General features: G+C 36.7%; 1 protein-coding gene across 3 annotated transcripts in view; it reads left to right on the top strand.

The window, feature by feature from the left end:
• Window positions 1-14,977, top strand: part of LOC134535912 (sialin-like) — a 45,917-nt gene extending 30,940 nt beyond the window's left edge. For all 3 annotated transcript variants that reach the window (XM_063375309.1, XM_063375299.1, XM_063375291.1), the window contains exons 7-9: window positions 617-749; window positions 5,025-5,266; window positions 12,327-14,977. In XM_063375309.1, coding sequence (XP_063231379.1) covers window positions 617-749; window positions 5,025-5,266; window positions 12,327-12,524 — 573 coding nt within the window. In that variant the 3' untranslated portion in view covers window positions 12,525-14,977. The remainder of the gene's footprint in view (window positions 1-616; window positions 750-5,024; window positions 5,267-12,326) is intronic.
• The last annotated feature ends 330 nt before the right edge of the window (window positions 14,978-15,307 follow it).

Here is a 15,307-nt window from a genome sequence, read left to right as displayed (position 1 = left end):
TATATGTACATAATTTGGATATAAATAATTTCTTTTTGTCAAAAAAGTATCTTGGGCAGCCAAACAAACACTCCCAGAGCATTGTAGCTGGTAATAGATACCTACAAACATTTCTTTGATAGCTTTTTTAAGATATAAATATTGTAGTCTTTGTCAACAACACAGGTGCTAGTGTTTGAATTTATGAATATCCCTGCTTAAAATATTATTTTTCACATATCTTTCCTCATATATCAAATCAATTTTGATTACATTCTAAGATTTGATTGACTCAGATGTACTTATTTATAAACTTTACTTTCCCAAAGTATTTCACAGAAATTTAAAAACCATCTTGAAGATACATTCAGTACCAGCACTCTTTCTTTCCTTTCCCCTCAAAATCTTTATTGTACATTAAACATTTGTGCATTTCAAGTTATAAATGCTACCAATCACAAAAAATAAATAAATAATATGTTAACGTACCATGTGATCAAAAAAATCAGCTGTGGTGTTTTTTCCACTTGGACAGAAAATTTCAATAAAACATTCTAAAATTTGATATAATTAAGATAATACAAATACATATATATATTTTATAGGTGTCACTTTCTTGTGTGTGGTTCTGTTACAGAGCGGAATGATTTCCAGTTTGCCGTACGTATTTGGTGGCTTAAGCTGTACATTTTTTGGAATGACTTCACAGTGGCTTCAGAGCAAAGGAATTATAAGTCATCTGGCTGCGTACAAGATCTTTAACGGCATATGTAAGATCACAAATCCATTCTATGGAATAATTATTATTTACTAACTAATGTCCGGCATGCGTTGCAATGCTTCTTTGTAATTTTTTTTGTAAATTTTTTATAAAGTTTGTACACACATACAAACATTTAAATATCTCTTTATATTAATCTCTCCATATCTCTCAATCTATATATCCTACTAGATAATGCCCGGCATGCGTTGCAATGCCTCAATCAATTTTTTTTTGTAATTTTTTAAACGTATACTAAGCATCTCTCTTTATCTCTCTAATTCTCTATCTCTCTATGTATATATATATAACTCTCTCTATCTTTCTATTTATATCTCTATCTCTCTATAGATCTTTCTAGCGGACCCGACAGACATTGTCCTGCCCAAATGTACTTTTTGTGAGATATGGATATGGCGGTAAGTATTTCTACGCTGGACATTTTGTATCTTCTCATTATACATACCCCTCCTCTTGGGCACGCCTCTGCCGTTACCAAAAACCTTTCCCATGGTTACGCAGAAGGCAACAACAATGCAAAAGCCCGTTGCCATGGAGGCTAATTATCAACAATTCTTAGTTTTTTTTTTGCTTTTAAAGCGTGTATTTTTAGTTTTTCTTAACTCAGAATCGAGATAAAATATCCAATTGTGAATCTAAACCATCCTCGAATCCCCGTGAACTCACACACAAAATTTCATCAAAATCGCGTACAAACAGACAGACAGAAAAAGTACTGTTTTATTATAGTAAGATAGATAGATTATTCTTACATGTTCGCATCCATGCAGTATATGAAAAATCAGCATGCATAGCCCCACACCTATAACTATACGTATCTGCTGCCCACGACTTTTTCCGCATGGAATTTTGTATTATCTTGCACCATTTAGAAATTTAAACACTATAACATAACAGTTGATACAGTTGTAGTAGTTTTCTTATGTTCACAAATGATAATTTTTCTCACCTCTATTTCAGTCTTTGCAATAAAAATATGTTACTACCTAAATTTTGAGTAAATATGTTTCTACTTTCAAATGTAATAACGGGAAGACACTTCATAAAATGTCTTTGTAAACCACATTTACTGTTTTTTCCGTATCGAGCTAGAATGTAAAGATTGTCTGCATTACTGACCCGCGAGCAAGCTACATACATTTCAGAGAGAGAGAGAGAGAGAGTGAGAGAAAGACACCTATTGAATGTCTATCTAACTAATTTTTTTATAAGAGCATATTTTCATTAAATAAATCATGAAATCATTCAACGATAAAAGCTGTTTATTTAATTAAGCGGACGGGTTCGCTCCAAGGAGAAAATTGACGCGGCGAGACCTCGTGGACATAGAGAAATGACACACACTCACTATTTGTGTGGCTATGAAACATGATTTTTTTCTGCAATTTAAATTGTAATATACAAAAAGGGTATTGAAAATTGAAACAAATATGGCGACACTATAAACTGTCAGGATCTTTATTTTTTTCTTACTCTCTACTTAGTTCCTTACTATAGCAAAACCTAATGGCTTTTAATAATGCGTTGCAATTTTTGCTTTTAAAGCATGTTTTTTTAGTTTTTATTAACTCAGAATCGAGATAAAATATCCAATTGTGAATCTAAACCATCCTCACTATTTGTGTGGCTATGAAACATGATTTTTTTTCTGCAATTTAAATTGTAATATACAAAAAGGGTATTGAAAATTGAAACAAATATGGCGACGCTATAAACTGTCAGGATCTTTATTTTTTTCTTACTCTCTACTTAGTTCCTTACAATAGCAAAACTTAATGGCTTCTAATAATGCGTTGCAATTTTTGCTTTTAAAGCGTGTTTTTTTTTTTTTTTTTTTTTTTTTTTAGTTTTTCTTAACTCAGAATCGAGATAAAATATCCAATTGTGAATCTAAACCATCCTCGAATCCCCGTGAACTCACACACAAAATTTCATCAAAATCGGTCCAGCCGTCTAGGAGGAGTTCAGTGACATACACACGCACACAAGAAATATATATATAAAGATATCTCACTCCATTATATATATTAATATTTCTCTTACTCTATATATCTCTCTAGCTCTATACCTCTCTCAATATATATATACACCAACATCTCTCTCCATCACTCTCTATATTCATTCAGCTCTCTATCTCACTCCATCACTCTCTGTCTCTTTCTTTCTCTCACTTTTTCTATATCTATCTCTCTTGATCTCTCTATCGACTCGCATGTCACTATAATTATTCGGACCGTAGAAAAGAGGAACTGACTTTAAGTACTTACTACTTGCATGCCACCTTAATTTTTGCTTTAAGGGATGGTATTATCAAAATCTCACCTGAACAGGCCTTCCTTTTATTTTAAACATGGAAGTAAGAAGTCAGAGAGTTGGAGTATACAATATTTGCCATTTTAATACTTGAAGTCAAAATGAGAACGACCTCTAATCCCTGTTTTTGCTTCTGTATAGCAAAACAATTTTTGGTTATAATGAAGTTTAATCATAATTTCATTACATGATGGCATGTTTACGATTCTTACTAGTGAGTTATTTCCAAGATATTAAACAAATTTATAGCATATTAGCCTTTATACAGCTACTATGTCAGGTATTTCAGAACAGACAATCTAATAATACCTTAATGGTTTCAAAGGTCAAGCGTGCAAAATTTCATAGAGATCGGATGAACGATAAGTTATCAAAGGAATGATGAAATTTTATCAAGAATAAATAAATTCTGCTTTAAGGATTGGTTTATCAGAATCTCACCTAGAAAGTACGGAAATGACCATTACAACGATTTCCCGTCAAATACGGTCAAATGTTTCGTTCCCGCCAATAATAAGATATACATTATTTTCATTTTTTTCTAGTTTTAGATGTTGCCCATAAGCTTATTTTACTATATAAAAATATGTATTTAAAAGTTTAAATCTTTAAAACCATTATTTGTTAGGATATTACCAGTTACTTATTTAATTAACACAAATACCTAGTTGGTGATGTGTAAAGTTTCTTTTAAAGACGTTTTTAATCTTATAGTCTTTATCTGCAGCACATTAATATTTGGTTAAGTTGATTACTGCATAGAATGTGATCGCATAGTCCAATATCGATATCGATAGCTCGCCAATAGCACGCAACACTCACGGTCTGTCTCCTGCAGAGTGAACTACTTTTAATAGTCCGCATTCTTTCGTGGTTAGTCTGTACTACGACGATGGAATGGTGGTATTTCAGGATAAGTCCACTTGATACCAGTACCAGTACCAGTAATATTTACTGGACAGAAATAACAGTCATCAATGTGGTTTTTGGGTGCTCTCCAAACCATTGGTACACTGAATTACAAACTTTTTCTTTTCCCGCTAGTCCACGGGTGTACAAGTTTCGCAAACCTATTTGGTGCCCAGGATATATCCTGATCACCGAGCTTAACACCAAAGTATCCATGATAAGCTGTCTTTACAAGGTTACTGACAGTATTTATGTTATCTTTTAATGTGTATTCTCCGCATATGTAGCAAAAAACATCAGAATGATTTACAAAAAAAAAAAAAAAAATCATATTTAGATTCAACACCCCCCCTTAAAGCTAACTAAAATCAGTTCAAAAATCCTAGGCACCAAGAAATTTTCTTTTTCTTGTTGGCATGTGTTATAAGTATTATTTTTATTCAACAAGAGATAATAATAGAGTATAGTAAAGATGCGGATATGATCTCAAATGATCATATTTTCCTCATCCTGTACTCTTGCGTCCGTTCACGACACTTTCTAGTTCCTCTTTTGTGGTTTATTCCCATGTTTCCTTAAATAACACCTCGCAGCATTACAAGAATCCCTTAGCATCACTGCTGCGTCATTTCTACCTCACCCCTGCCTTTTCCTTTCTGGCCATTACAACTAGCACATAGCATGCCTAGCTAAATATTTAGCCTCCTCCCTTGCTCTCTTCCCATTCGACCGCTAGTGCATGTGCTGGAGTGGCATCCCCACTGATGCACTTTCCTCCTCTTAACAGTTCCCCCAACACGTACCTAAATATTCCCCTCCTCTCCCGGTTCCCCCACCACGTACCTAACAATTTCCCTCACGCGAGTGGAAAATTTGTAATGCTTGAAAATTATAGCCCCTCAGGAAAGAAGTTCCACTTCAAAAAAAAAAAGTTTAGTTATGATTAAAAAAACTAAAATTAGGTATATCTTAGGAATTGACAAAGTGGACTGAAAGGGTTAATTGGGAAACTGCCACCATGCAATGCAATGTCGTGTGGCAGATGCGCTCGGGGCGGCCACCTGCATGTTCCTGGTCCCGGTGGCAGAGGGCAACAAGACCCTGGTGGTGATGCTGCTGTCGACGGCCATCATCTTCTACAACGCCTACAGCGGTGGCAGTGCCGTCAACATGATGGACCTGGGCGTCAACTACGTGGGCATCACCACCGGCATCATGCAGACCTTCGCCAACACCATGGGCATCATCACACCCCAGGTGGCCGGCTTCCTCACCGACGGCCAGGTGAGCAGGCTCGCCCGATTTCCACAGCGTCAACAATGAGCTCATTACAGACCATGACACAGGCTAGGTATATTGGCGAAGGAATCACCCCGGCATTTTCCTGGCGTGATTTCTGGTATTGGGATCGCCGGACAGAATTTTACCCCAGGTCCTCCAGGAATGAGAGTCCAGTGTACTTATCACTTCGCCATCTTGCCGCATGTCGAAGCTAAAAAAAAAAAACCTTCATCAGACGTTTCAGTCTTTGTTGCAGCTATTGTCTGCTGCCAACCTGAAAACTCGCAGAGTCAAGATGTTGTTTCTTCAACTATGACGTGGCTAAAAAAGCCTACTAGACCAGCCGATTAAGACCCATGGCCGCGAAAGTCTGTAAACCTTATTGAGCACTGGTTCATCACAGCATGTTGACAAGACATATTTGCTGTTTTGGAGCTAGTCATTTTCCTCTTACAATTCAGGTTTTGTTTCTAGGACACAGTTCCAGAAAATAAATTTCTGATATGTAATCCAGAGGTAGATTGAACAGAGGAAGTTTGAAAGGGTGGGTCAGCTTCTTCTGGTTGCAACCCCCAATTGAGCTTCCAGATCCACCACTGATTTTGTCATATCTAATTTGTTTATAAAAAGGGTTTAAAAGTGTTCATAGTGCCTAAAATCTAAAATTGTGCATTTTTTTGTGAGGTAGGTGGGTTGTGAAACTAAACAAAATAATTTGGTATAAAATTTAGGCTGTGCACAGCTGCTGCCTTTAAACACAGTTTTTATGCAGTTCACCACACTGAAAAATTTGTACGAATTAGGATGAAACTACTGAAAGGGTTTTGGAAAAGTGTTGCGCCCACCCTCAATAAATAAAAAGGCACACTACAGATAAACACAACATAATAATAAGTTTAAGTAAATACCTGGCGTGTGAAGCATGGATAATAACACAGCATTAACGCACCACATGAGATATGCATTCTCCGATGTTTGCCACTCTATTCAGGATTTCCCCTCATCCAGAAGGCGAGCGATGATGGGACAAGATGCAGCCGAGTTGCGGAAAGCTTGTAAACAATGCAGGGGTTCCCCCACCAGAGTATCCATAAGGCAACAGTCAGTTAAGCTTCCTGTCGGCACAATGCAGCAGAGAGACATATGTAAACAGATGGAATGTGGACACATCTGGAAATGGTTGAGAACCTGTTCCTTTCAGGATAGGGTGCTCGTAAATGGATGTAAGAATTGGCTGCAGACAGCGGCGGTGGGCAGGCAGTTTCTTGCAGCTGAAGGTCGCAAGTCTTGGAAGTGAACACAGTTCCGGCGGATAGAGGATAAAACCAGCGGAGGTGTCAAGTTCCGAGGTGATCAGGTGAGTCGGCGGTTACAAATCTGGCCAAAAGAATGGGAAGAACGTGGGGAAGATTGGCAACGCAGGAAGAAATAAAACACTATGTGACTAACTGGACTGAGCACACTAACATTGGAAGACACTCAGTTCCCAGACTTAGAACTATTGACTTCCAAAGATGTAGACGCAGCTGTGGGATGCTTACTGACCATGCTGCAAACTGCGGGGCACGATAAGTCTGTGCAATTTACCAGGCATGAGATGCAGCGCAAAGAAAATCCAGATATTGACTATTTGATTGCGATCAAAAATGCAGCACGGCATATCAACTCAACCACGCACCGGCTGCAAATCTGAGTTCAACAGACTCAAGGCTAGGCAGACACGTTTTAACACAGCAGCTCAAAGTAAAGCAGTGGGAAATTCATGTCCAAGTGGCTGAGCAATTGAACATCTTGTTTGTGAAAGCTGACAAGTACACTGCGGAGCGCCACGGCACGTCCTATCATTCCTGCCTCCACGGATTGTATAGCATCACGACCAGAGGCTATTCGACCCATAGGGAACGTGACTAATTCCAAGGTTAGACAGGTATTTCGTGACCTCCCAACGCAGCGAGGCTCAGGGGCAGATCGCGTTAATGCCTAAGAAACTACCATCTTGCATGGTAGGGTTCTTGGCTGAGTACTGACTGCAGTACTGTGCATTAGGATTTTCCCACAAGCATGGAAAGAGTTTATTTAATACCCTGCTGAAACAAAATAAAAATCTAATCATCTCACAGAACTGTCACCCAATCAGCTTGCAGAGCTGATTTTGAGCAGAACGTTTGCATATGCCACTGCCCTAGAGAGGCTCTCGCACTGTTATTGTGTCCAGCCTCTGGCTGGCCGGACATTCATTTTAAGATGGAGGGCAAGCTGTCTCAGCCACAGCCAACCACCAGCAGAGAACCACAGAGAGCATGCCTGTACAGCCTATATGTAGCCGACATCCGCACAGCGCCAGATGCCATGACACTGGGTTGTGGGCCATAGGCGCAGACTTCGGGCAGGTGCGGGTACTGGCTCCAGTACGTGCCTGCAGTGTGATAGCCACGAGATCTCCTGGGGGCACAAAGTTGGTGGTATAGAGCATGCAAGGAACAGCTGGAGTTACTGGTGTGCAAACTCACGACTCTGGTGTTGACCGCAATGAGTACAAGAGGCCGTGGGTGCTCGAGGCCGGTATCACCATCTGCGGTACCTACTCCGAGGCAGAGGCGTCGCACACCAAGCATCAGCAGACAAGCAGAGGGCAATGCTCCGAGCTGCATCATACCACTGAGCAAGGCTAGGTACACAAGCCAGCCATAGGACGAGGGGGCTCGTCCCCTCTGCAGGCCTTGCCCCCGCTTCCTGCAAAGGGAGGAGAGAAGTGGCCTACAATGTTAGGAACCTCACAGCTTAAACAATTGTACACAAACCTAAAAACAAATAATATAACCACAAAAATACCAAATACCCATAAAACTGCCTAACTGCATGGTTAAAATCGTAAATCATCCCCCACCTAAAATAATATCAAACACATATTTTAAATTCCCAAAATATACATACACTTTAATTTTTAAATTTACTTTACTCAATTAACTCACTACTAAAACTCACAGTCTTGTGCCACGGCCGAGAACATGTAATAACTCAATTTAAGTTACTCAGCTAGCCAGTTTTAACAACCCATTAAAATTTAACTATTTAAATTCAATAATCGAGGTTGTGAGCCTGGTACTCCTGGAGAGCTGTGTGTTTCAATTCTCTAGTCCGACACTCGGCCCTCGGGGTCCGCTAGTGGTATGATGATAGCCCAGTTGCAGCTTCACTGCGACGGGGCTGCCTTGCTCCCCTTGCTCAGTAAGCAAGGTTCAAGGTCGCACAACAGGTTTGAGTCGGGCATGGTTGGGATAGTGGCGGGCAGCTGCACACACCCAGACACTTACGGCCCATCTACAATTGCAATGTCCTAAACTGTGTCTGACGGACACTGATCACTGACTGGCCCTTGTGACCCTCTGATGTCATGCATAGTGTGGGCGATGGTCTGAATATATTGGTCGACTTGAACTTTTTGTCCCAACTTGTGTTCTTTGGTAGCATAGAAGAATGACCACTATTTGCTGTTTCTAGTCCTGCTTCAAAAGGTAAACAGAAAATAACGTACATTAATTAGAGTTTACTTTAGACTTACAGAATCAATAAACGTTATTGACCTCCCAAAAATTTCACAAGTTAACCCCTTAGCTTAATCATTAAATTACAAATATTGTGTCAAAAAATAATAATTTTTTTTATTGCTTAAATAAGTAACATGTAATGAAACAATTTCACTGGAGAAAAAGTGATACCTATAGTTGACATAGAACTTCAGCTATGCACATTTTAAATATACATATTTTAAAAGCCCGTGTATACTCGTTTAGGTGCATTTTTTATTTTCTATGACATTATTTATGTAATTTTTTCTGTAAACCAAATTGACTCAAGAAAGAGAAAATTTACATAACTAATTTTACATATAACTTACTAAATATATTAAAATATAAAATGGTGACATGCTAATAAGACATAGAAAAGATATGTTTTTTTTTCAACAACAATTTGAATACATACTTTTGTTAGAATATGTATATATATATTTTTGCCTATTGGAAAGTCACATTTCTGATGTTAAAAAAAATATTTCAGATACCCACCTGTCAAGCAAATTAGATACAAAAAGTAAAAATTTACTTTGCTAACACTGTTTATAACTTACAAAACTAAAGAAAAAAATCCACATGAGACTTAAGTTTCACACATAACAATTTACTTTGCATTGATATATTATATCTAGTATTTCTAAAATATTTCAAATATATTTTCTATTTATGGTTACTAGAAATGCAGACATACAATTAGACCATTAGTTTTTGAAAATTACTTTCCTAAAATGAGTTTGGACATGGAAGCGTATAAAAAACTGGTAACTCATAAGCAACCTATAATGTTCATGTCCATGTCAATTCAAAATTGATCATGCCGCAGAAACACACATAATACATCAATACTGTACTCATAAAATCACTCTCTCATGGAAATAGCACAAAATAATATAATCATACCCAAAACCAAAACAAATTATTCCAAGTGTTTTTCATTTCACTAAAACATACTGACAACTTCTGAATGTTTTCAAATGTTTGTCGCTGTATGATATGCTTTGAAGCAGGGAACTATGCACAAGGCAACGTCACAGTCTTCGCAGTAGTACCTGGACTCCCTTCTTGCCTTTTTCCCTTTGCAGTCACGTACACAACTGCACATGCCGCAAAGTTTCGTGGGGTGTTGTTTCTTCGGGGTTGGTGGTAGAATGGAGGGGAAATGCCTGCCAGTCAATCGCAAGGGGCTAGTGATTGAAGATGGACGACCCACTGCTTTGGGAGAGTTGTCATCATTCCTGTATTTTTTGAACATCGTATCGATGATATCGAGCCGGAAATCAAGAGCGCTTTTTTGGCCTCCTGTCTTTTTATACAGAACAAATGCGTTCCACAAAGCTAGTTCCAGAAGGTGAAAAAAATTTTTCTTGTAATACTTCTTCCCTCTTTTAGGTGTCACAGGGTTGTCTGCTAGATGCTGATCAATTTTATCCACTCCTCCCATTGTTTTGTTGTATGCAACCACTGCCACAGGTTTTATTTTCTCGTTATTTCTCTTGTGTGTAGTCATCATCTGGGTAGTGTGAATGGAAGTGAGCATGCATACATCTTTTTTATCTTTCCATTTTATCGCCATTATTTTTCCCCTCTGATAAGTAGCAACCTCTCCTCTCTTCAGTTTCTTGTTGCGAAACGAAGGTGGCATATCTTTCCTCGATGGCCGTACTGTGCCATAAACGTCAGTCCGTTTTGAAACGAGCAAATCAGCCAATTGTGGAGAGGTGTAATAGTTGTCTATTGTTAGGCAGTAGCCATGGTTCAAAAGTGGCTTCATCAATGTCATTACAATTTGTGTTGACTGGGGCATGTCTTTATAGCTTTCATCAAGACGTTCCTTTCCCTGTGTAGATTATAAGAGACCAAAGGTAACCACTCAGTGACTCGCAAATCATGAAGCTTTTTATCCCAAATCTTGCTCTCTTCAAAGGTAAGTATTGTATCCACCCCAATCTGCCTTTGTAAAGCATCAAACTTTCGTCTATGGTAACATCTTGTTCTGGAGTGCAAGCACTGTGGAAAATCTTGTTCAAGTGTTCTAAAACTGGCCAAATTTTATTGAGTTTTGGTTGTGGGTGGTTTTCCAGATCATAAGTATTGTTGTCTGTAAAATGAAGACATTTCTGCAACAACAAAAACCTTGTGTAACTAAGGACTTGGCGAAAAATTGGCGTCGCAAGAATTCGATTTTTTGTCCAGTAAATTTGGTAGGTAGGTTTTTTCACAATGCTCTGGAGCAACACAATGGCAAAAAAATGTGTATTTCATCACTTGTTGTGTCTTTCCATTGGCTAATATTTTTTTCCCTAGCATACCTGTTTGTCTCTGTAACAATAATATCTACTAGTTCGTCATCCATAAAATAATTTATATACTGAGTTATGTCTTGTTCAGAATCATGCTCAAAATGAATGCCAGCATTACCTGTAAATGGAAACCGTGGTGGATTTGGAGGTAATGTATTAGGATCAATTTCCACCCACTGACGTGCACTTCTAATGACATCTTCAGAAGAGCTTGAATCGTCTTCAACAGATAATGATTCCTGGTCACTATCAGTTTCAGTATCAGATTCACTAAACTCTAAATTATACTCTTCATCACTCGCCATATTTTAGTACAGTTCATTGAAACTAATATTTGCACACAAGAACTATACGGAATGTTTCACCGCATCTAACATCAAATTATTTCCCGCCAGTTACTTGCTTGCATATAAAAAAATATATATCTAAAATGCTATCTATGGATAAATAAAGTAACTAAAAACTAATGAAGGAATGATTGGTCGAAGTACACAGTAGCCTACATCTCTGGTGTCTAAAATATACTACAGCTCTATCTAAGAAGAAATTACGTAACTAAAGTAAAATCGATTGCTCGAAGTACGTCAGCGATACACCAAGCACAGTTGGTATATATAGAGTGATATCTATCAGCTAAATATGTAACTGCCGTTAACAGCTATCTACAGGCAAGAAAGCGAATTCACATCAGTGAACGTAAATGTTCGGGATTTTAAGTATTTCTTAGAACTTTGCACAACCGCCCGAATATATTCAGGTTTTTAAATTTAGGTAAAAATTAAAAACCCGAATATTCTCGGGATTTTAAGTTAAGAGGCTAACTAAATATTCAAAACTTAGCGTACACATTTACAAAGCATGAAAATAGTAAACACAAAAAATATAAAAAACTACTATTTTGGCACTCTATATTTACAGTGCTTTGGAGACTACTGTAGAAATCAATACATTTGGACATTAGACATCGCATTTGTACACGGGACTGGTTTCTGTGCGACAATGTGATGTCATTCACATAAGAATAAGGACACAGACCGCCCACAGGTTTTGGACTATTGTAGACGGACCTTAATAGAGAATAGAGATGCACAGCCGATGCCACGGCCATTTTATGGTAGGAGAGTGGATATGAACTTTTTTGTATAGTATAACTTTGTTAGTATAATTTACATGGATTATCTGTTGCAGCAAACTGTTCACCAATGGGCCAAGGTATTCTACATAGCCGGTAGCGTTTCCATACCAACGTTCATCTTCTACTTGTTCTTTGGCTCAGTTGATGAACAGGAGTGGAACAAACAAGGTGATGAAGAAACTCCTGATCCAGCAACAAGGGTAATACCACCCAAGAAGAAAAGCAGCATCAACCATTTCGCTAATTTTTAAGTGTGTGGTTGACTGTCTTCGCCTTGGACACTGGTAAAAAAACCTGGAAAAACCCCAGTAAAGCTGGTCAGTGGACGACGAAAGTTTTGACTATTTTGTTCCAAACAAATTCTTGAAACTTGTTTTCTTCATTAAGAAAGTCCAAGTGCTGGAAGAATACATACTCCATTGTGAATTTTTGTGTAATTACAGTTTGGTTATCACATATTTTATGCGTGCTCAAACTGCGTGATAGTTAAATAAATGTGTGTGCACAGTTGTAGGATGAACAGGTTATTTGAAAATTAAGTAGAATTATGCTACAAACAACAAAAACATTGAAAATTTTGTGAATTAAAATCATTAAAATACAAATATAATACGGCGACGCTCCGTAGTAATCCAGCATGGATTGAGCAGATCGTATTTGAATTTTTCTGGAGGATTCAGGCATTTTTTGATTTTTGAATGACTCTGGTAACACTGCATCATGGCACAACGGGTTTATTTTTTCTACACTTGCCCCTTTATTTCCCTTGCTAGTAGAGATTACTGCTGTCGACAGACTTGGCTGTCCATTACCACACGTATGACTATACTCGAGTTGTAGTTAACCACACAAGGCACACTCAAAATGCATTGCTGCACACACCAAGTTAGTAGGACAGCATGTTTTATGCTTATTTGATATGTCTGAGGTGATCTTTATTTGCTCTTTTGCTGCATGATTTTATTTCTAAGAAGTCTTTCTACTGAAACTAAATTTTATCTTCATTAAATATCCTTATATCTTTGTCAGAAGCCACAGAAAATTAACTTAGTACACACATCACTAAAACTTATGCTGTGTCTAAAATGAAAAATTTTCACAATAACAAGACATTAAATATTTCAGTCTTTGGTAAAATTTTGTTTCGAAGACATGTAGATAAAATTATTTTATCTTTGGGTAGAAAAAAATTGTCTTGCAATCAGACACTGAAGATGGATTTCATGCTGGTCGCTTGCTAAAATGTTAGGTGTAATTCCATGTTTATGCATCTTCATAATACTTAAAGGTTGTATTTGCCCTTGCATGGTATTGCTTTCTTTAGGAAATGTCTATCTACTTAAATAAATTTATTAATCAATAAATACTCATTTGAAAATAGATTTTCATGTATCCAATTCGTAAAATTGGAACATCACTTGTTGCTTATGCTTAATTTTTTGTGTCAACAATGTTACCTTTGTTATCTTTTTGTTTGTAAGACATGACTAATAAAAAAATTATTAATTACAACAAACTACTGAACATGGACTGTGCACTGGCCGCTCACTTAGTTTTGTATGACTTGGTGTTAATGCTTCTTTTGGTGATAATAGTAGTTGTATGTGCCTTTAACTTTATAAAGTATAGATTTAAAGGAAAAAGTAGTGTATTTAAATAAATTAATGTTCCACCAACATCATTTCAGTACAAAACCACTGAACGATCATAATAAATATTTCAACAGTGTGAGGGCAAATGTTTATTAGGCCTAAGTATTGTACGACTTATGAGCATTAACGTTTGATAATCAAGAAAAATTGTTAATTTGCCATGTCAATGGGCAGTGGTACCAAATGTGCTGCTGAACTGAACTATGACATATGAATGGACTGATACATAAATTTCATATATTTCTTCCAATGTTACAATATTGTTTTTAACTAATATTTAACTAAACATGTGTTGCTGAAACCTATAATATTATCTACAATAGTAAAATAAAAATGTTAGTTAAAAAGAAAATTCAGATGTTCTCAAATGTTACAAGTGAAATTTGCTTGACTGGAATGGCTAGCTATTCCAGTGTCATATTGAAATGTTGCTTTTATAATGATAGAATGTACATTGTTTATTTATACTTAGATGATGAATCCAAGTGAATGTTTCATAAGGCTGTGAACTATTAACTTAGTGTCAAACTTTTTAGTTGTTGGAATTGTATACTATTATTGATAAATTATAAGAGATACTGTGATATTTGTAGCATAAAACTAGTTTATTTTATGTGTGAGATTTTTATGAAAACATCTCAAGTGTAGGTATTCATGAAACTGAAAATAAAGATGTACAAATTTGTCATTTTTTAAACGTGCCTAAGATTCTTCATAAGTAAATAGGCTTGCAACGCAGTTAATATACATATACTTTCAACAATTTACCACTTGTTCCTTAAATTGTTTTCACATGTATGATGGTGGGTACTGAAGACTTGTACTGCTTGTACAAAGCATCAAGGTTGCAACACTTGTTGCCAAGGCCTACTTGTTTGCATTAAAGACCTACCAACCAGATACGCACATGAGCACACTGCAAGTACAAATGGTGCTAATCCAGGGTGTTCGCCGATACGATCGCTGGTGAACAAATTTCCGGACTTTTTCAAGACTTTTGAATAACATTTTCTTACAACTTTTTTAAATATAAGCAAAACTGAACATAATATTAAATAATTCTATTTGCAGGAATGCACCAATTAATACGCAAAAACGTTAAAACCTTTTTGGAGCAAATGTGATAAAAGTTTAAACCAAATACTACACTAAAAATAATTAACACTAACTCATGAGTTCTATGCAATATATTAAATAATTAATAAGCTACACAAGTTTAAAAAAAATTTAATATTTAAAAAGATAAAAACCTTAAAATAATTTTAAGGTTATATTTTTATTCTGAGTACTTTAAAAGAGGTTTAATGGAATGATCATTTGATAATGCAAGCATTACATGTTTGAATTATTGAATCTCCTTAAGGGTGAATTTGTTTTTATAG

This window comes from Bacillus rossius, chromosome 1 (assembly GCF_032445375.1).
Source record: "Bacillus rossius redtenbacheri isolate Brsri chromosome 1, Brsri_v3, whole genome shotgun sequence".
In the NCBI taxonomy this organism is placed as follows: domain Eukaryota; kingdom Metazoa; phylum Arthropoda; class Insecta; order Phasmatodea; family Bacillidae; genus Bacillus; species Bacillus rossius.
Note: the sequence above shows the minus strand (reverse complement) of the source record. Positions and strands in the feature narration are given on the sequence as shown.